The sequence below is a fragment of the Syngnathoides biaculeatus genome, chromosome 5 (genome assembly GCF_019802595.1).
Source record: "Syngnathoides biaculeatus isolate LvHL_M chromosome 5, ASM1980259v1, whole genome shotgun sequence".
In the NCBI taxonomy this organism is placed as follows: domain Eukaryota; kingdom Metazoa; phylum Chordata; class Actinopteri; order Syngnathiformes; family Syngnathidae; genus Syngnathoides; species Syngnathoides biaculeatus.
Window position 1 is genome coordinate 8,648,083 of NC_084644.1, and position 20,552 is coordinate 8,668,634.

The 20,552-nt window shown below is 43.7% G+C and overlaps 1 protein-coding gene across 1 annotated transcript in view; it reads left to right on the forward strand.

Annotated features, from left to right (window-relative positions):
- thsd7ab (thrombospondin, type I, domain containing 7Ab) overlaps positions 1-20,552 on the forward strand; it is a 180,494-nt gene that overhangs the window by 144,236 nt on the left and 15,706 nt on the right. The window contains exons 16-24 of the mRNA XM_061818909.1: positions 4,732-4,910; positions 6,889-6,894; positions 7,004-7,137; positions 8,537-8,690; positions 10,592-10,733; positions 12,258-12,373; positions 13,675-13,792; positions 15,684-15,829; positions 19,165-19,342. Coding sequence (XP_061674893.1) covers positions 4,732-4,910; positions 6,889-6,894; positions 7,004-7,137; positions 8,537-8,690; positions 10,592-10,733; positions 12,258-12,373; positions 13,675-13,792; positions 15,684-15,829; positions 19,165-19,342 — 1,173 coding nt within the window. The remainder of the gene's footprint in view (positions 1-4,731; positions 4,911-6,888; positions 6,895-7,003; positions 7,138-8,536; positions 8,691-10,591; positions 10,734-12,257; positions 12,374-13,674; positions 13,793-15,683; positions 15,830-19,164; positions 19,343-20,552) is intronic.

Below are 20,552 nucleotides of genomic sequence, written 5' to 3' on the forward strand. Positions count from 1 at the left end.
GAAAACGTTTTTTTGCAGACTAAGGTGTCGTTGACATCCTGTTGAGGATTTTTTGTCTTTGACGTTCATGAAAATGCCATCTGTTGAATTTCTCTCGCTTTGTCCTTCATTGTTGCCAACGTTGCTCTCGCTGGACGTGGCCTTTCCTCTTTGTTGACACGAGGCCTGTGGGCGAATTCCCAATCATCGTCTGCGTTGTTGTTGACTTTGTTTTTGTCGCTGAAGTCTCAATGGAAAAAGAAAGCATTGCCAAACATGCCATTGAGGTACTCGTTTTTACAACTCTCTGAGAAAAGAACAACACCATAAGGAATGTGTAGGAAAACACTTTATTAAAAGTGATTCCCAAACAGTACATTAGTGTGCCGTGAGCGCTCTTCAGGTGTGCCGTGGGAAGTTATCCAATTTTATGTAATTGCTAAAAAAAAAAAACACTTATTCCAAGAAATAATGTATCTTTATTCATCTGTTTATGCCAGTGAGCCACAATGACAGACAGAACAAAAAAAAATCCTCTTCTATTAGATGGCAGGAAGCGCATGCAGTAATTAAACGATCCATTTTTGGTGACGTTTACTTTTGTTGGTGTGCCGTGGGATTTTTCAATTGTAAAATATGTGCCTTGGGTCGATAAAGGTTGGAAATCACTCCTTTATTCGGTTAACGGAGCGCTCAAATTTGTCTGTGATGTTTACAAACGCGTGCACATCAGGTTTTTTGGGCCTGAAAATTGTCTTTGATGTTGACAAAAAGGTTGATGTAAGCCTCTATGAATTGATTCGTTGGAGAAAGAAATTTTGTTAGCTTTCGTTTTGAAATCCTCAAGTTAGCTTTCTTGAAAATTCTAAATTGTCTTCAATGTTTACACACAATCAGCGAGTTAAGGACTGATTTGTTATCATTTATAAAAAAAAACAAAACATGATCAGTCACTGATTTGTTGGGCACACGGTATCGCACTTGCAAATCTGCAATCGAGCATGAAAAATCCCGCACGTAAAATTTGTTACGAGTAGAAATACATAGATATAAATAGATAGAAATACATGGACGTTGCTTATTTTGTGTAGTCTCGACCAACGTTCCCTCTAAGTTCCGCCATTGCGCAATTGCGCACTTGTCGCACACTCTCAAGCAAATGAATCCAGCGCAGTGAACCACAGCCTGACTTCTTTTCACACGGTCACAACGAGCTGCTGCTCAGCCTACTGCTACTTCCTAGCTGAGCTGACACCGCCCCCCTCCGGTCTTAAAGGGGTACACTCATAATTACAAATAGAACACACACCGGCAAATTTATATTTGCGGGCATGACTGACCACACCTGTACATTTTTCAAATGTGAGTGACTGCATTATATGACAGTGAGGAAAGAAATAATTTCAGTTGATTTAAAAAAACAAACCAAGTTGTGTTTGATTTTTATGAAAAACATGCATTGTTGCTTGTTGAGGACTAGTTTGTGTGAAGTTTAGTGTTAACATTTTTAGGACTAATTTGTCTTTAATGTTTACGAAAACATATTTGAGGCCAAAGATTTCATTGTTCCATCCGTCCATCCATTTGCTTATCCTCACAAGGGTCACGGGGAGTGCTGGAGCCTATCCCAGCTGTCAAAGGGCAGGAGGCGGGGTACACCCTGAACTGGTTGCCAGCCAATCACAGGGCACATCGAGACAAACAGCCGCACTCACAATCACACCTAGGGACAATTTAGAGTGTCCAATTAATGTTGGGTGTTTTTGTGATGTGGGAGGAAACTGGAGTCCCCGGAGAAAACTCACGCAGGCACGGGGAGAATATGCTAGCGCCGCACAGGCAGGTCTGTGTTCGAACCAGGGAACGTAGAACTGTGAGCTTTCCAGCTGAGCCATTCTTTCTTCATTCTTGTTTATACTCAAATTTATCTTTAATAGTAGAAAAAACACAGTCAAGATACGAAGTTCATGAATTTGTCTGATGTTTAAGAAATTCAATTACCTGAGGACTCCATTGTCTTTGCCGATATTTAAGAAAATGCGTTCAGTTTGTGGAAGACTGAGACGTCTGTTCTTACGGGAAAAACATTGAGATTGTCGAGACTTCTTTGGTGTTCTCATAGAAAAGCGAAATGTGCAGCGGCTGCCAAGTCAGCACACAAACACACACACACACACGCACACTGTTGTTTTTCAGACCTTGAGGAGTACAATGTGTTGTTGTTCCGCCTTCGATTAGTAAAAATCAATGCGTTGACGTGGCAGCAGAATGGAGAGTCTCCCTCACAACCCTACGCTAGTGTCGGTTCACCGACTTCACCTGAAAACACAAACCGTCATTCCTCTGATTTTACTCTCAGAACATCCAAATTAGCATTTTGCAAACACAAGGGATTCGGCGCACGTAGTTGGAATCACTGTAGTAACGCTCGCATCTCCAAAACCACTATTTTGCTGGAAATAAAAACAATAAAACAGCATATTGCTTGTTGAGTTACCAAACATCACATGAAGTTATCATACCTTGCATTCCTGTCATATACTGTGACACACCTACATCAACACAACACACTAACACAAAATCACAATCCGTCACTAATTTGATTTGAAAAAGAATTTGTCATTTATTACGCTGTCGTTAATTAGAGCAGTGATTTCAAACCTTTATCGAGCCAACGCACATATTTTACAACTGAAAAATCCCGCGGCACACCAACAAAAGTAAATGTAAAAAAAAATGGATCGTTTAATTACTGTATGTTCTTCCTGCCATCTAATAGAAGAGAATTTTTTTTGTTCTGTCTGTCATTGTGCCTCACTGGCATAAATAGATGAATAAAGATACTTTATTTCTTGAAAATAAATGCTTTTTTTAGCAATTACATAAAATTGGATAACTTCCCACGCCACAACCGAAGAGCACTCACGGCACACTAATGTACCCCGGCACACTGTTTGGGAATCACTGAATTAGAGCATTACCGACACATCACCGTCATCTGTTTTTCCAAGTTATGTGAAGCACGAATGATGCAATACAAAAAGAAAAACAACACAAATGGTGAAGTGACTAGGCTGCCATGTAGTTTTTTTCATTTTAAAGTCTTGTGACGTCCGTGGACTCAGAGCCAACAACGAGGCACTCTAATGTCACAACACCAGGTGAAAAATTCAGGTTCACAAAAAAAAGTGCTTTGTGCCTTTTTGACTTTGTCGTTGGGGCACGTATAGCTAACAAGGTAACGAGGCACTCTAAAGCAGCCACGCCGTGGACAAACCAAAGGGAAAACTTTCTGGGTGTTGGTACTGTACGTATACTTGATCGTCACAGCTCTGCCTCATAGCAGCTAATTAAAGTAAGCACACAAGTTCTTGTCAGAAGGTGGAAGGGCAACTACCGTAATTTCCGACCTACAGAGTGCACCGGATTTGTAAAGGAAATACTATTTGGTACATACATAAATTGCACTTGTGTAAAAGCCGCAAGCACCCACATTGAAACACGAGATATTTACAAAGAAAGACGGTACACAGAAAGAGTTTTCAAAGTTTTAATACCTTAGCTTAGCTTAAGATAGCAACAACATGGTAGCACAACCTGGGCTGTTAAAAAAACAACAACAAAAAAAGAACATACCGGTAAAAAAACAAACAGTAGGAACACGGGAGGACAGCACTAACAGGGCCGGTTAGAAAAAAACATACCTAAATCACTGAGATGCGGCAGTAACACAGCAACAATGCGCTAGCCTGGCGCTAATGCTAGCGTAGTGGTAACAGGGCTAGTTAAAAAAAAAAAACATACTGGTAAAAATCACCGGCAATAACATAGCAGCAACAGGCTAGCGCAGCGCTAACGGGGGCGGTTAAAAAAAAAAAAAACATACCGGTAAAAGTCACATCCTCGACACATATATTCCGCCGGTCTCACTCTGACCTTTAGGAAAAAATGCACAAATTAGCCGTATCACCGTATAAACTGCAGGGTTGAAAGGCTGTGAAAAAAGTCGCGGCTTACAGACCAGGAATTACAGTCGTCCTTTTTTAGCCACACCCCAAAAAAAAAAAAATAGATATAGATGATATAGAAACAAATGTCTGAATTCACTTTACAGGGTCTCTAATGATCTATTTAACTATTTGTCGTAAAGTCCGTAATTGCTTTAGTGAAGACTTTTTGCATTTCATTGAGTTTCCTCCCATTGGACCATTTTCTAAAATATAGATGCATATCACAATTTCTTATCTGATACGGCAATATAAGGTGACTTACGCTCTTATCGCCCTCTGGCACGAGACGTCTTCTGTGTCCTTGAGTCGAGATGAGTCACGGTGACGCGGGAGATTTAATGCCCCCGGCAGGCGGTCGTGGCCCTGGAGAGTGTACGTACGCTATGCAGATGAGATTCATGATTTATGACGGGCCGTGCCTTTTCCTCCGCCAGCGCGCGCTCTTCCGGGGTTGTGGGAAAGAGACAGCATAGGCGTGGAAATGAAAACAAGATGCTCCAGAAAACCACCACCACCTGCCTGCGAAGCCCCCCCCCCCCCCCCAGTCCACCCGTCCCCCTCCCTGGGTGCATCCTCTTGTTTTGGCTCCAATCAAACCCCTGATGAGTTTTTTTTAGAGGAAATCTCAGCAAAGGTCCAAATTCCACTTATGATTTGCTGTGCTCTGTGCAGTCTGGACCGGTCCAGACCCCAAAAAAACCAAAAAATCAGGAGTAATGATTTTAGGTTTTGGTCCCTGCAGGTTATATCGAGGAGGCGTGCATCATTCCCTGTCCTTCCGACTGCAAGCTGAGCGAGTGGTCCAACTGGTCACGCTGCAGTAAATCGTGCGGCAGCGGCGTCAAAGTGCGCTCCAAGTGGCTGAGGGAGAAACCTTACAACGGGGGAAGACCCTGTCCCAAGCTGGACCACGTCAACCAGGTGCGAAACCCGCTTCAAGAGGGCGGGCAGACCCGTACTAGTACAGCCATGGTTGACTTTTCCCCGTGTCACTGTATTGTGGATTTTGAAATTGTGCATGAAACGTTCCAATATACAGCGATGCCTCCGTTCTCGACCACAATCCGTTCCGGAAAATGGTTCGAGAAGTGATTTGTTCGAAAACCGAATCGATGTTTCCCATTACAATGAATGGAAAAATAAATAATGCGTTCCGAGCCTAAAGAATTAGTCTTTTTTAAAGCATTTTTTAAGCTTTTCCTGATAATAAACTGCATAGTAGAAATATATGTATAGTTTAAATACTTTATATGATAAAATAATTTAAGAAATAGTTATTTTTTGCTTAAAATGTATGCTTTGCTACAATTATTATTATTATACTATTATTATTGCTATTATTAAATTATTATTAAATGTATTATTATTCTAATAATTATATCATAATTAATCATAATAATAATTATTATTATTATTACTATATTATTGTTCTATTATTACAACTACTACTACTACTACTACTTGCTACTACTACTTTTTTTTGCTACTATGCTAGAGTACGGTAGGCTGGGTTTTTTTCGGCGGGGTGGGAATTCACAACAAAGTTGTCGTGGGTCAGCTGGTCTGGCCGCACGCAATATGTCATTTCTGGGTTTTGTTCTGGGCGTTTGAGTACCAATTTTCGTTCAAAAACGGAAAAACACTTCTAACTTGAAAAAATACTTTGTAAATAGCTTGCAGATGTTTCTATTTTTTGTTTTACGGTGCATCTGGCAATATTGGGCAACATAAATCACTGGAAAATATGCTTCTTTGGGGACGCGTGCCATGCTCTCATCTTAATATTTTTCTCGCTTGCGCACTCGCACTATTAATAAATAAACAGCAAACTGCTTCTTCAGTCAGTCATTTGTTTCTTGATCATGTTCCTGAAGGGCCCGATGAACGTGTTGTTGGTTTTTGGGCACTTCAAAATTGAAATGGTGGACACCCAAACATCCATCCATCCATTTTCTTTGCCGCTTATCCTCACGGGGGTCGCAGGGAGTGCTGGAGCCTGTCCCAGCTGTCAACGGGCAGGAGGCGGGGTACATCCTGAACTGGTTGCCAGCCAATCAGAGGGCACATGGAGACAGACAACAATCACACCTTGGGGCAATTTAGAGTCCAATTAAATTGCTTGATTTTGGGATGCGGGAGGAAACCGGAGTGCCCGGAGAAAACACATGCAGGCACGGGGAGAACATGCAAACTCCACACAGGCGGGTCCAGGATTGAACCCGGGAACTCAGAACTGTGAGGCCGCCGTGTTGCCCCAGCTAAACATTTTTTATTTTCATTTTATTTGACATTCATGATGATTTTTTTCACTCTTTACTTTGATAGTTTATTTTTTTTCTTTCAGTACTTTCTTACTCCCAAGTAAATATTAGATTGACTATGTATTAGTCTTACTTGATTCATATTATTCCAAAGTAGCAGTATTTTTACCGGTACTTGAGTACAGTATATGGCTACTCTAGCCGCCTTTGGTTTTGGCTGCACTGTATTTAGCCTCCATTTTCCCACGAGATACACGCTGTATTTCAATAACATTGTGGGTCCCCCCCTCCTCCCCCAAAATGATTCCAAAAATAAAAAGCCTTCCACGAAATACACGGCTCACCCCAACGAGCAGCCGAGTGCTTTTTATGACAGTGTAATGACGCCAGTGGTGCAGAGAGCGGTGTTGATTATTAATGTGTTAGCAGCGGAAGCTTGCTGCGGTTATTGCAACTCATGCAGATTTTTTTTTATTTTTATTTTTTGCTGAGTCGCGACTGCAAAAAAGTGTCCACTTTTCATGCTCTTAATGTCAACGCTAATGTTATTGTTAAAGGCCTGTATGTGTGTGTCCTGTGCTTATTAATCCTCATTTCTCCTTTTATTCCCGACTCCTGGACGATGGCGGCCGATGCAGGCTCAGGTAACAGCTCCCACTTCTTTCTCTGCTGCCACAATATTTTTAATACGTCTCCATGACAGCGTCATTTAAAAAAAAAGGGATTGATTAAGGTGTGGATGTGGTCCTCAAGGTGTACGAAGTTGTGCCGTGCCAGAGCGACTGTAATCAATACGTGTGGGTGGCCGAGCCGTGGAGCGTGTGGAAGGTCAGCAACGTGGACTTGAAGGAGAACTGTGGAGAAGGCGTCCAGACCAGAAAAGTCCGGTAGGAATCTCTTACAGAATAAGAGAAATCATATTTACAGTAGTGAATGTCTACGCACCAACCAAATTTGGCTTTTACCTTAAAGCCCAAGTGTCATCCCTATAAACATTCTAAAATAGATATTGTAATGAAAAATACATATAACATTGTTCACTTCAATGTCTATACAAAAAAATGAATATGAGCGGAGAACGCGTCATCCATGCGCAAAATTGCGAAAGTGTCATTCGACATCCACTGTGGCCCCTACTGTGGGAGACCAACACGCCCCTTCTGACACGGAAGCTCTTTTCTAAGACGGGAACATCTCACAACCGAGTGGAGTGACCGGGGCAATATTACCCTATCGTTTTGAGCCATATTTAAATGATATGCTGATCACGGCCAAACCACCTTCTGCAGCGGAAATGAGCCAGTGTCGACAAGGCCAGTGGCGATCCACAAGTCCTGCGGAGGCCGTCCTTCAGCGCCTGCTGCACGGAAGCCTTCCGATGCGCACATCAGCACATTTAGCACCCCTACTTACAAATTATGCCCCCCCCCCCTCCACAACTATTGTTTTTTTTCAGAGCTGTATACACACCCACAAACCCACAAAATTCTCATCCTTTGCACCCGTGCAATCCATTTTTCACGACGAACCGGATCTTTTGAAAAAATTCTAAAAAGCGAATCCATCCTGCCGAGTGTTCGAGCAGTATCCAGAAATACAACGAGCCGGCATTTTGGCTAACACGGAGGAACAACAAGCTACCTTACGGCAGGTAAAACTAGTATAAACAGAAGAGTCCACTAGGGGGCGCCTCTGTCCTGTACGTCTTTTGCTGCTTATTCTCCAAAACAAATCCCCTGCGGGAGTTACAAAAGGCCAAATATGTCAAAATCATATTTTGTGTTGAAAAAACAGCTAGGTTCATACCAGCTGCCATTTTTTTTTCATTAATAACATACTAAAAATAATCCATTTCATGACAGTGGACCTTTAAATAACAACGAATATTTTGGTCTATGTATTTTAGTCCTTTTGTGTTCACCGGACAGCCTTGAAACAATAACTTCAATTTATTAGTTGATATCTGCCGTCAAGAGCCTCCAGCTAGCTACCTAACTAACCAACCAAACGTGACCCAGAAATGAAAAGTTTTCCGAGCCCAAGTACACACTTGGACTTGATTGTAGGCACCCCTCAAACATCTGCAACACAGAAATCCAGACATTTGTTTTTTAGGACTAAATTGTTATCTTTGCAGATTTTCATGATTTTCTTCAAACATAATTCATGTATTGAGAATCAAAACAATGAGATGACTTCACAGGCTATGACCAACAACCAACCAACAACCGGAACGTCAACCTAACTATCCGGATAGTCCACTAATGGCGCTCTGCCGGTGAACAGGTGTATGCTCAACACCATCGACGGGCCGTCGGAGGCTGTGGAGGACTACCTGTGCGACCCCGAGGAGATGCCCCTGGGGGCCCGCGAGAGCCGGCTGCCCTGCCCCGAAGACTGCGTCCTCAACGACTGGGGGCCCTGGAGCCGCTGCCGTCTGGTGAGAGCACACGAAACCTCTCGGAATGTCACTAATGTTTACTGGGGGGCAGTGTTTTGTTTGTCAAGAGGGAATTTCCTTTTTTTGGAGGGGGGGGGGGTGGAGACGTGTGCACTGAGATGTTGCAGAAATGGCGTGATAGATCACACACACACACACATAATGGCGAATTCATCTGGAAAGCGAGCGAGGTGATTGATGACTCACACCACACTCACACTACGCAAAAATCCACATTGCTGTGTTAATGTAGCCGCATGAATAACGACGGCGTCTATGAGTGGGGGGGGGGGGGGCGTCTGCTCGTGATGCACCGATATGAAAATCCTTGGCTTTTGCCGAGAATCGAAAACCGAAACAACAACAGCAGGAATTCTCAGTCAATGGATCAAACTTTACTGTAAACACTTTCAATCCAAAAAAAAAAAATACAACTCAAAGTGCTTTTTTTAATTACTAAAATAAATCAAACTTGCTTGAAAAATTGCATACGCTTCAATTTCATGACACGATCAATCATCCTAAATGTTCATAAATTATAGCTTCAATAGTTGGCATGGTGGCTCAGCTGGAAAGCGTTGGCCTCACAGTTCTGAGCTCTCGGGTTCAATCCCACCTGTGTGGAGTTGGCATGTTCTCCCCGTGCCTGCGTGGGATTCCTCAGGGTACTCCGGTTTCCTCCCACATCCCAAAAACATGCAACATTAATTGGACACTCTAAATTGCCCCTAGGTGTGATTGTGAGTGCGTCTGTTTGTCTCGATGTCCCCTGCGATTGGCTGGCGACCAGTTCAGGGTGTACCCCGCCACCTGCCCGTTGACGGCTGGGATAGGCTCCAGGACTCCCTGCGACCCTCGTGAGGATAAGCGGCAAAGAAAATGGATGGATGGGTAGCTTAAAGTATTTGTTGTATCAACCTTGCATTTCCAGCCATTCTCTTTGCATACAATTTTTATATTTCCTGTATCCATGAATGCTGCTGAAATGATGCAAATTTCTCCACTGTGGGACTAATAAAGATAGTCCTGTTCTCTCAATATGTATTTTATTAATGTACTATTAAATTATTGGCTCATTTTCTCAAGCGACTCGCAGCTCAACTTACTCAATCATTTCCGGTTTCCGGTCTTGTACACCTCTGATAACAGAAGCGTCAAAATGTCTTTTTTTTTTTTTTTTTTTTAAAAAAAGATTACCATAATTCCCGGCCTACAGAGCACACCTGGTTATAAGCCTCGCCCAGTACATTTGTAAGGGAAATACCATTTGGTACATACATATGCCGCAGTCGTGTAAAAGCCGCAAGTGCCCACATTGAAACACGAGATATTTACAAAGACGGTACACATAGTGTTTAACACTAGTGCCGCCGCGCTAAAGCTAACGCTAGTGCCGCACTAACAGGGCCAGTTCAAAAAAAAAAAAACATACCGGTAAAAATCACTGAGACACGGCAGTAACAGTCTCGCCCAGCGCTAACAGGGCCGGACCGGTAAAAGTCACTTCCTCGGCACATATATTCCGCCGGTCTCACGCTTGCCTTTTCCGCTCGAGTGCCCCCTTGCGGCCGTTAGAAAAAATGCACAAATTAGCCGCATCACCACATAAACCGCAGGGTTGAAAGCGTGGAAATGACGGCAGTTAGTAATGATGTGACAGCCTTGATGTTTCCGAAAATGGAGGAACAAAAACCTCCGTGTAAGTGTGTGTCTACGGGTGGGCTCCACGTCAAAAGGTCAAGAAGTCAAGAGGAGGTGAAGTGAAAATGTGAGAAAAGAACTTTGCTAGTTTTTGATAGCTTCATGCGATGTTTCGCAGCGTTTGCGAAAAAACCCTCTGAAGTTTCAAGACCATCTGAGCACAAGTACAATATGTTCAACTTTACTTTGTCTGATTTCAGCCGTGCACCAGAAGCAACGGTCGCATCCGTGCGGCGTACACGCTGCGCTCGCCCAGCGCGGGAAGACTTTGTCCCGACACCACCGAAGAAGAACCATGCGGCCTCAACCTCAACTGCTTCAACTACTTCTACAACGTCACCGGTAGGCATTAGCGCACACCATTCATTTGCCGACAGAAGTACAAATAATTAAGCTAGCAACCACATGGCTTTGTCCTAACTTGTCAATCGTCTAAACAAAAAAAAAGAACATTTTTGCGGCGTTGCATTCAATCCAAGCTGAGGTGTGGCGTGGATGCCCCACCCAGACTCCACAAGCCACGCCCCCCCCGCCGCTCACATACATACACACACACACACACACACACCACACACACACACATGTACACTCACACACTGCTTGTGTTGTTGTTTTATTGTTTGCTATAGCTAAAAACAGTTGTTCTTGTTAGCTTGGAGTCAGTGGTGTCTTCCCCCTCGAAAATCAGCCACAGTGGTTTGTTCCAAGTGGGAAAAAAAAACAGCTACCATGCTGATAGTCGACCACCCGATGACCTAAAACCATCCATCCATTTTCTTTGCCGCTTATCCTCATTCCTAATTGCAGGGAACATCGAGACAAACAGCCTCACCCACAATCACACCTATGGGCAATTTAGAGTGTCCAATTAATGTTGCATGTTTTTGGGGATGTGAGAGGAAACCGGAGTGCCCGGAGAAAACCCAGGCAGGCACGGGGAGAACATGCAAACTCCACACAGGCGGGGCCGGGATCGAACCTGGGTCCTCAGAACTGTGAGGCCAACGCTTCACCAGCTGCGCCACCATGCCGCCCCAACCTAGAACCTTTTTTTGTTTTTACCTTTTTTGGGTAGTTTCTCCAATTCTGTTCGTGGTGGGCTGTGCCATCGGTAGTTTGGCTTCACTGGGAACTCTCGTGGAAATAAAATACTCCTTGCCTGAAATAATTCTTTGAAGGGAAAACTGTCAATGCGAAGACGGTTCGGGTTAGGATCGCTCAACATTGTGGCACGTTTACGAAGGAGAGAAATACAATATCAACATGTTGCAAGTTAGACGAGTTTAGGCACCTGACAGTTGAACAAAGAATGTATTTGTATCTTGTAAATGGAGTACGATGTGTTTTGCCGTACGTATTGCAAATGTGAGAAAAGAAGGATACAATTCAGGGTGTAGCTGACAGACACCATTTAAAAAATGTGACCGACGTTCATGGGATGAGTCACCGTCGCTCCCTCCCCATATCTTAATCGTGTATCTGCAGATTTATCATATAGCCATCAAAAGCCTTTTCTTTAAAAAAAAAAAAAAAAATAGCTTCATGTGTCATAAAAACAACTTGCTAGTGCCTAAGTCACAGTTCCGCTTTGTGTTTCTTTTACGAAAAAAATCAAATTTTTTCACTTTTTGGTTCAGTATATGTTTTTGGGGAAACTGCAAGAAAAAAAACCTTTTTATGCTGGCGCAATAACACTTTCTTTTGGTAGGTTGAACGCTTTTATCGTCTCGGAACATCATTTTGTGGGTGTTGAATGATCAATGGCAATGTTCTAAGACAGCTGGCATTCAGCAGAACCGCGTTGAAAATGGCTGAAGCCATCTGGCCCGAGTGTTTATTTTTCTTCTGTATTTATTTATTGTTCAGACTGGAGCACGTGTCAGCTGAGTCCAAACGCCGTGTGCGGCCAGGGAATCAAGACGCGCATGCTGGACTGCGTTCGCAGCGACGGCAAATCCGTGGACATTAAGTTCTGCGAGGAGGTGCGTCACCTTTGTCCTCCGCCCTCATTTTCCTTAATAACAGTGTGAAATATCGCGCAACGTTCCTGCGCGGGGTGCTGTCGCTGCGGGCCGGGGAATTGTAATCATTCATAACGAGTCTCCGGTTGCTGAAATTGTAGCCCGTGGCGACATTTGGCTAACAAAAGCTCGGGGATTTTACTCTGCTGCACATCATCTAGTCGTTGCAAAGGCTGATGGGAATTTGTGGTGCCGCTGTGCAGTGACATCAATCCGGGACATTCTAGCAAAAGATTGGAGAGGTAAAAGCGGATCATAATGTCGTTGTGTAACCTCATAGCATAACATCAGTTTAAAAGTATATTATTCATATTATTAACATTGATATTTAATATTTCTAATACAAGATAGGATAACCTTTATTACTCCCACAATGGGGATATTTGCATAATTTCAGCAGCAATTGTGGATGGAGGAAATATATTTAATATAAATAGCATCCAAGAGAGACCATAATAACATTTCTTCCTTACATGTACTTTTTGATATAATCCATCCATCCATTCATCCATTTTCTTAGCCGCTTATCCTCATGAGCGTCGCGGGGAGTGCTGGAGCCTATCCCAGCTGTCAACAGGCAGGAGGTGGGGTACACCCTGAGCTGGTTGCCGGCCAATCGCAGGGCACATGGAGACAGTCAACAGTCCTACTCACAATCTCACCTATGGGCAATTTAGAGTGTCCAATTAACGTTGCATGTTTTTGGGATGTGGAAGGAAACCAGAGTGCCCGGAGAAAACCCACGCAGGTACGGGGAGAACATGCGAACCCCACACAGGCTGGTCCGGGGATCGAACCCGTGACCTCAGAACTGTGAGGCCAACGCAATCGAGCTGATGCACTGTGCCGCCTTTTTGATATAATTAAATTTCCTCTTCCTACATGTACTTTTTGAACACTTACAGGAAGTACATTGCGCAAAATAAAACGATTGTCCATACAGAAACTATCCAATTCCATCTTTCGATAATGGTATTAATTTGTTTGCAAAATAGAGTGCTGAGTTTTAATTTAGATGTTTGCAATTTGATAATTTGCTTGAATAGACCTTGTATTAGGGGTTTTTGTTACCATGGTTACATACAGAATTGGTGACACTCGCCGTGATGTCACGTGATGTTGTTACGCTACAATGATAGGAGACGATGTTACACTAAGAAGTAAAGCGATACCGGTATGCTTTGACGTTTCGTATAAATGTTACGGCGTTGCACGAATTCATTATAACGCTATATTATTATGATTTGCACTCTTGTGTGCAGCTGAACCTGGAAAAGAAGTGGCAGATGAACATCTCCTGCGTGGTGGAGTGTCCCGTCAACTGCCAGCTGTCCGAGTGGTCGAGCTGGTCGGAGTGCTCACAGACCTGCGGTCTAGATGGTAACTCCCGTGTGACACTTTGATGTACTAAAATGTCATACAATCATGTCATGTAAGACAGTGACAAGTAACTCATACATGTATTTAACTCACACTTTGGCTGAGGTGACACAAGCATATGACAGCTAGCAAGCAAGCTAACACAACATTTTCACTGCATTAATTGAAGCCCAAGTGACCTGCCTATAAACATTCTAAAATAGATATTGTAATGAAAAATATATACAGTGGTACCTCAGTTTTCGAATGAAAATTTGGAGATTTTTTTTTTGCTTTGGTTTTCGAAGGAAAATCGGTATTCAAACAGCCCGACCAGCTAACCCACGATGATTTGTTATTGTGCTTTCGAATGCACCCCCGAAAAAAACGGAAAAGACGTAACGAGCGCATACTGTACTAGGCTAAAGCGTACATTTTAACCTAGAAATAAATGTATTTCTTAAATGATTTAATTATATAAAGTATTTAAACGATACATGTATTTCTACTATGCAGTTCATTATCAGGAAAAGCTAAAAAAAATCACTTGAAAAAAACTATTTTTTTAGGCTTGGAACACATTATTTCACCTCCCGGCCGATCCACCTCCGTGCGGCGATGATAAAAACAACGCCGTCCACGAGCGACGACGACGCCGCGGCCAAACCACCTCCCCGTCCGATCTATTTCCGCAGCGGCTGTTGCACGGAAGCCTTCTGATGCGCACATCAACACATTTGCTACCCCTGACTTATGGTTTACGTCCCCCCACACACACGACAAACCAGTTCTTTTGGAAAAGTATGAAGAGTAAATCCATCCTCCCAAGTGTTCGAGCAGAATCTAGCAATACAATGAGCCGGCGTTTTGGCTAACACGAAGGAACAAAGAGCTACCTTCCCGCAGGTAAAACCGGTATAAACACACGTCTTTAAATAACGTCACTTCCTGCTTCTTCTCCAAAACATATCCCTCAAGAGGATTTTCATGGCGGGAGTGACAAAAAGCCATATACGTCAAAATGGCGTTGTGTGGTGAAAAAACGGATTGGGTCCATTCCATCTGCCTTTTTGGGGGTTTTATTAAAAATTTACTAAAAATCCTGCTTTTCAAGTCAGTGGACCTTTAAGTCAACGACAATGGGAACGCAAACAGGAAGTAGAAATCTCACAAGATGAAATAAAAGACTTGAATCTAAGCCCACGTTCACAAAAAGTTATCCAATCAAGTGATCAGCAATAAGTAAAAGCGAACGTGAAGTCGAAACCTACCAAAATGAAAGATTCGTGTTGATGTTTTTGCTTCACAAATCGTTGGTCCATTAAACGGCCATTGGGGAAAAATACAACAGGAAGTAGAAGCAAATACATTTTATTTGCCCTCCCTCCCGTTAGCACGATTGATGAAATTGGCCACGGCAACTTGATGGAGGCGCACGTGCGTACGCGTCTCTCCGGCTACAAGTGTGTGCGTGGGATGAAAAGTGCCGATTGTCAAGGTGCGTGCGCGTGCGATGGAATCGGGGTCGCTTTCAAACGCGCACCCTTACGTAACCGCGTCTATTTTTAGACCCGCTCTCGTCTGTCACGTGATCAAGGCCCCCGATTCGCTCGTTAAGAAAAAAGTTGGATGATTGATGAAGTCGAATTAAAAGAGCAACTAGGTGGAACTCGGGCAATTAAAAAAATCAATAGAATACTAAAACACGTTGACAGTGACAAAAGGAAGCTTTTTTTTCTCAAGTTTAAACGTTTCATGTAGGTGAGAGGAGGGAAACTATATTCCATATTGTTCCTCCATTTCTATTTTCATAGGTGGGTTTGGAGGTCCTCCGTACCAAGATCGGAATCTTCCCCGAGCTGTTATGTCGAAACGCGGCTGAATGTGTCATTTTCCCTTCTGTGGACTGCAGGCAAGATGTGGCGTCAGAGGTTTGTGGTCCAGGCGTCGCAGGGTGACGGTCGTCCGTGTTCGTCCCCGATGGAGCAGTGGAAGCCGTGTCCGGTGCGGCCGTGCTACCGATGGCAGTACACCGCCTGGTCAGAGTGCCGCGTGGAGGTCCGTTCCAACCGCCGATGCGACGCGAACCAATCGACATTGGAAAAGTTAATGTGTTATTCTTTTGTGAATGGAACACGGAACAACAGCATTCTAGCAATCCAGTTGAACAAAACAAGCTGACTAAAATTTATCTAACCTAGTTATTCACACACGTTCTTGTCTGAAAAAAAGATCCAGACTTTGATCTTGAGGCGACGTAAAGAGAGAGAAGAGGCAGAATTTGCCGGCAGTTCATGGATTGAGCTATTTTCAACGCTATACATTTGTTAATAATATGTCAAAATAACGGATTACAAGGGAACAGACCAATTCATAGATCCGGGCAGGGCGCTAAAGCCACGCCTACTTAGATACTGTTGTTGAGCACACCAAGCTACCGATCAAAATGGCGGACGCACTGGGGCCAAAGCATGTTATGAGCGAATTCCTGGTAGTATTTCTGTTTCCTTTGTGCCCGTGGTATCAGAAATATCACCAAAGAGTGTACCCAGAGGGTCCAAAATCAGACGTGTGCGGATGAGTGAAGTAGTTGTAGCTCGACCAACAGAAAGGAGGGAAAGAAAACCGATTCGTTGTCAGACGGATTTGAAGTACAGGTTAAAATAAAGGAGGCTTAAAGTAATAATAGTCAGACCTTATTTAACCACACGCTCTCTTTGTCTGTGGGTAAAAAGATGGCGGCCGTGGACAACATGGGCGGAGTTCAGAAAATGACACTCACTGATTGGTCAAAAGGGAGCCGTCAATCATTCTCACAGATCCATGAACGGTATTGGCAAGAAAATGTGAAATGGAGCATTTTTGGAAATGCAGGGTTTCAATACAGGATGTCACGGGATGAGGTTATTCTACTTTTCCTGGATCGGATTTACGTTTAATTTTCATAACAGCTCTTATAACAGAGAGGAAAGAACTACAACGATGATGGGGCCACGAGTTTGACACAAGGGGGAAAAATAAAGGCCGAACAAGAAACGGAAATGAATATTTCGTTATGTTATGTCCTTTTTTTTTTTATTTGCATAATCTCAATTTAAAGGTCCTCTTTCTCTGTGAGACTGTTTTTTTTCCTCCCGAGCAGCACAACAGTTTTACGAAATCTATAATAAAAAGTGTTTTTCCCCTTTTCCCGCTGAGGGACTCGGTAGCAAATCCTGTTTTCTGGCAAGCGCTGATTTGATGTCTTCATATTTAGGCCATCCTCCAAGTAAAATTCCAGAACCCTTTCCCCACGGGTGAATTTGTTTCATCGTTGTTGTGTTTGTTTACAGTCTGGTCAATGGGGTGGACCCAAAAGTACATTATTACCATGAATGATTAATAACCGCGTTATCTTGCAAAGGTTGTTTTTCCATGTCCCCTGAAGGGCTCCACGCAGGAGGGAGTTTGATTTAGTTATTAAATTTGTCAGGTGGTCTGGGAGTTTGTCCTTGATCTCATACGACTGATGGATCATTTGATGGATGACGGCCGTGGTTCAACTTCGGACTGACTAACGGGCCAACGTAGCGTTATTGACTCCCGGCTTATGTCGACGTGACCAATTAAATATTCAAATCAAACTCTGGCTCGTGGCTCGATATTTGATTTTGTTTTTGATCTGACCCAAAAATATAACTGGGAAAAATCTGCTTGCGTGTGTATTTGTCAGATGACAAAAAAAAAAAAACGTCATTCCCGGCCTACAGAACGCACCTGTTAATAAGCCTCACCCAGTACATTTGGAAAGGAAATATTATTTGGTACATACATGCGCCGCAGCTGTGTAAAAGCCGCAAGTGGCCACATTGAAACACGAGGTATTTACAAAAAAAGATGGTACACAAAGAGTTTAACGCAGGGGTCACCAAAGCGGTGCCCACGGCCGCATGGTAGCCCGCAAGGACAATTTAAGGCGCCCGCGAGGTATGTTCTAAAAATACCACAGCTGTAAATTTTGAATCCGACTTGCTTATGTTATTACAATTTTGCAAATACCTGTAATGTCACATCATGCAAAAAATTAAAACGGAAATATTTTATGTATGTGTAATGAACTATGACTGAAGTTTGCTGCAAGCAAGTCATCAGTTCTCACGAAGTCACCCTCAGCCTCAAAAAGGTTGATGACCACTGGAACTTTAACGCAAGCGCCGCCTCTGCGCATACTAACACTAGTGCTGCCCCACGGTAACGCTAATGCCGCCGCGCTAACGCTAACATTATCACCTCCGCAGTAACACGGCCGGTTGAAAAAAACCTACTGGTAAAAATCACATTGAAACACGAGATATTTACAGAGAAAGACGGTACACAGAGAATTTAATGCTAGCGTCGCCACGCTAACGCTAGCGCCGCCACGCTAAGGCTAACGCTAGCCCCACCGCGTAAACAGGGCCGGTTGAAAAAAAAAATACTGGTCAAAATCACTGAGACAGCAGTAACAGGCTACCGCAGCGCTAACAGGGCCGGACCGGTAATAGTCCCTTCCTCGGCACATATATTCCACCGGTCTCACTCTTACCTTTTCCGCTCGAGTGCCCCCTTGCACAAATTAGCCGCATCACCGCATAAGCCGCAGGATTGAAAGCGTGTGAAAAAGTCACGTTTTATAGGCCGGAAATTACAGTAATAAAATGAGTCACGTTGTCGTTTTTTGATTGGCAGTGGAAAACTGGAAAAGAACGAACGATGAAAGCTCGGTTTGTGGCCATAAATCAATGCTTTGGTACCATAAAGCAAAATATTGAGCAGACAGTAATGTGGGCTCAATGGCCCATTTAGCTGAGTTGTTCCTCTAAATGAACTTTATGGTTTGTCCAATTATCCAAACGTTCCTCAAACCACACACCGGAGGGGAAAATTAACAGCTCGTGTCCGGTACGGAATATTAAGACAAGTCAAAGTGGATCATCAACTTTGGCTGCCGTGCTGCGCCCACACGCGATGATGAAAACTACAATTCTTGGCTCTCATTTGCGAGGTTCACATTTGGTAAAGCGTTCCGCATAAAGAACTGCTGGAAATCGACAAATTGTGCCTAAAAGGGCAGGATTCCTGGGATTTTGCAGGCATTGGCTGCTGGAAACTTTTTTAATGAGTATTTTTGATAGACAACTCTTCCAAATTTGATGTTGCTGAGTGGAAAATTTTACCTTCTGCTTTTTTTATGGAAAATCAAAATGTTTTGCCACAATTCTCCACCCACTTGTAATGAAAAAGGAAAAATGTTCATCTTGAAAATGACCACCATGACCCTGATTGGAATGAAAATGGCAGACTTCCTGTGTTTATAGTGACCGTAATAACTACAATATGCTGACGGGCACTCCTGGTCTTGGTGGTCTTTTCAGAGCGTCGTGTGCGGTCACGGCACGCGCTACCGGAACCTCACTTGCTTCGTGTCGGACGGCGGCGGAGACCAGGACAACGGTGGACAAGTGGACGAGGAGCTGTGCGGGGGTCTGGAGTTGTCCGTGAATGGGGACAAGCGCATTCGGCTGAAGGAGGCCTGCACGCTCCCCTGCCCTGGTGAGGATGTCGTTCAACTTTTAAAATGTAGACTTACCAGTGCGGCACGGTGGCGGAGCTGATTGAGTGTTGGCCTCACAGTTCTGAGGACCGGGGTTGAAATCCTGGCCCCGCCTGTGTGGAGTTTGCATGTTCTCCTCTGTCTGCATGTCTTTTTTCCAGGCACGTCCAAAAAACTGAAGACTCTAAATTGCACATAGGTGTGATTGTGAGTGTTACTGTTTGTCTCCATGTGCCCTGTGATTGGCTGGAGACCAGTTCAAGGTGTACTCCGCCTCCTGGCCAATGACAGCTGGGATAGCCTCCAGCACTCTTGCGACCCTTGTGAGGATAAGTGGCTAAGAAAATGAATGGATATTGATTAAGATTTAATGACTTTTTTTTCCCAATATTTCATTTGTTAATATCATGCCGGGGGCGGAACGGTAGCGCAGATGATAAAGTGTTGGCCTCACAGTTCTGAGGTCCTGGGTTCGATCCCAGACCCGCCTGTGTGGAGTTTACATGCTTTCCCCGTGCCTGCGTGGGTTTTCTCCGGGCACTCCGGTTTCGTCCCGCATCCCAAAAACATGCAACATTATTTGGACACTCTAAATTGCCCCGAGGTGTGATTGCGGGTGCGGCCGTTTGTCTCGATGTGCCCTGCGATTGGCTGGCAACCAGTTCAGGGTGTACCGTTGACAGCCGGGATAGTCTCCAGCACTCCCCGCGACCTTTGTGAGGATAAGCGGTGAAGAAAATGGATGGATGGATGGAATATCATGTGGGCCATTAATACATATTCAAATGAACTGTATTTCAGAATTTGATATAGATAATTCAAATGCAATGCAATGTACATGCTATGCGCGCACAGAAATCGAACCCCGTGTCGGGGCGATGCAGGAAGGCGCTCATGCTGCAGGAGAACCGCGGAACGCTAATAGCCTTCGAGGTCACCTTACTTCATTTGTGTACTGCGAGATGTCACAGCTGTGGAAAAAGTGCTGCAATCAATAAATAGCCTGTGTGGGAAGGATAAAAAAGAAACCGCAGTTTATAGACGCAAGACAGAGAAGAGAGATCAAACTTTTTCAAACTAAAGTATCACATTGAAAGTCATCCAATTGCAATAAAAAAAAAGATGCTTCAAAGAAATGGAAAGTGCCGTGCACTAAAAAGATAATGACATCAAAAAACCTCTCCTATTAGTTGTAGTCGGCACTCGGGA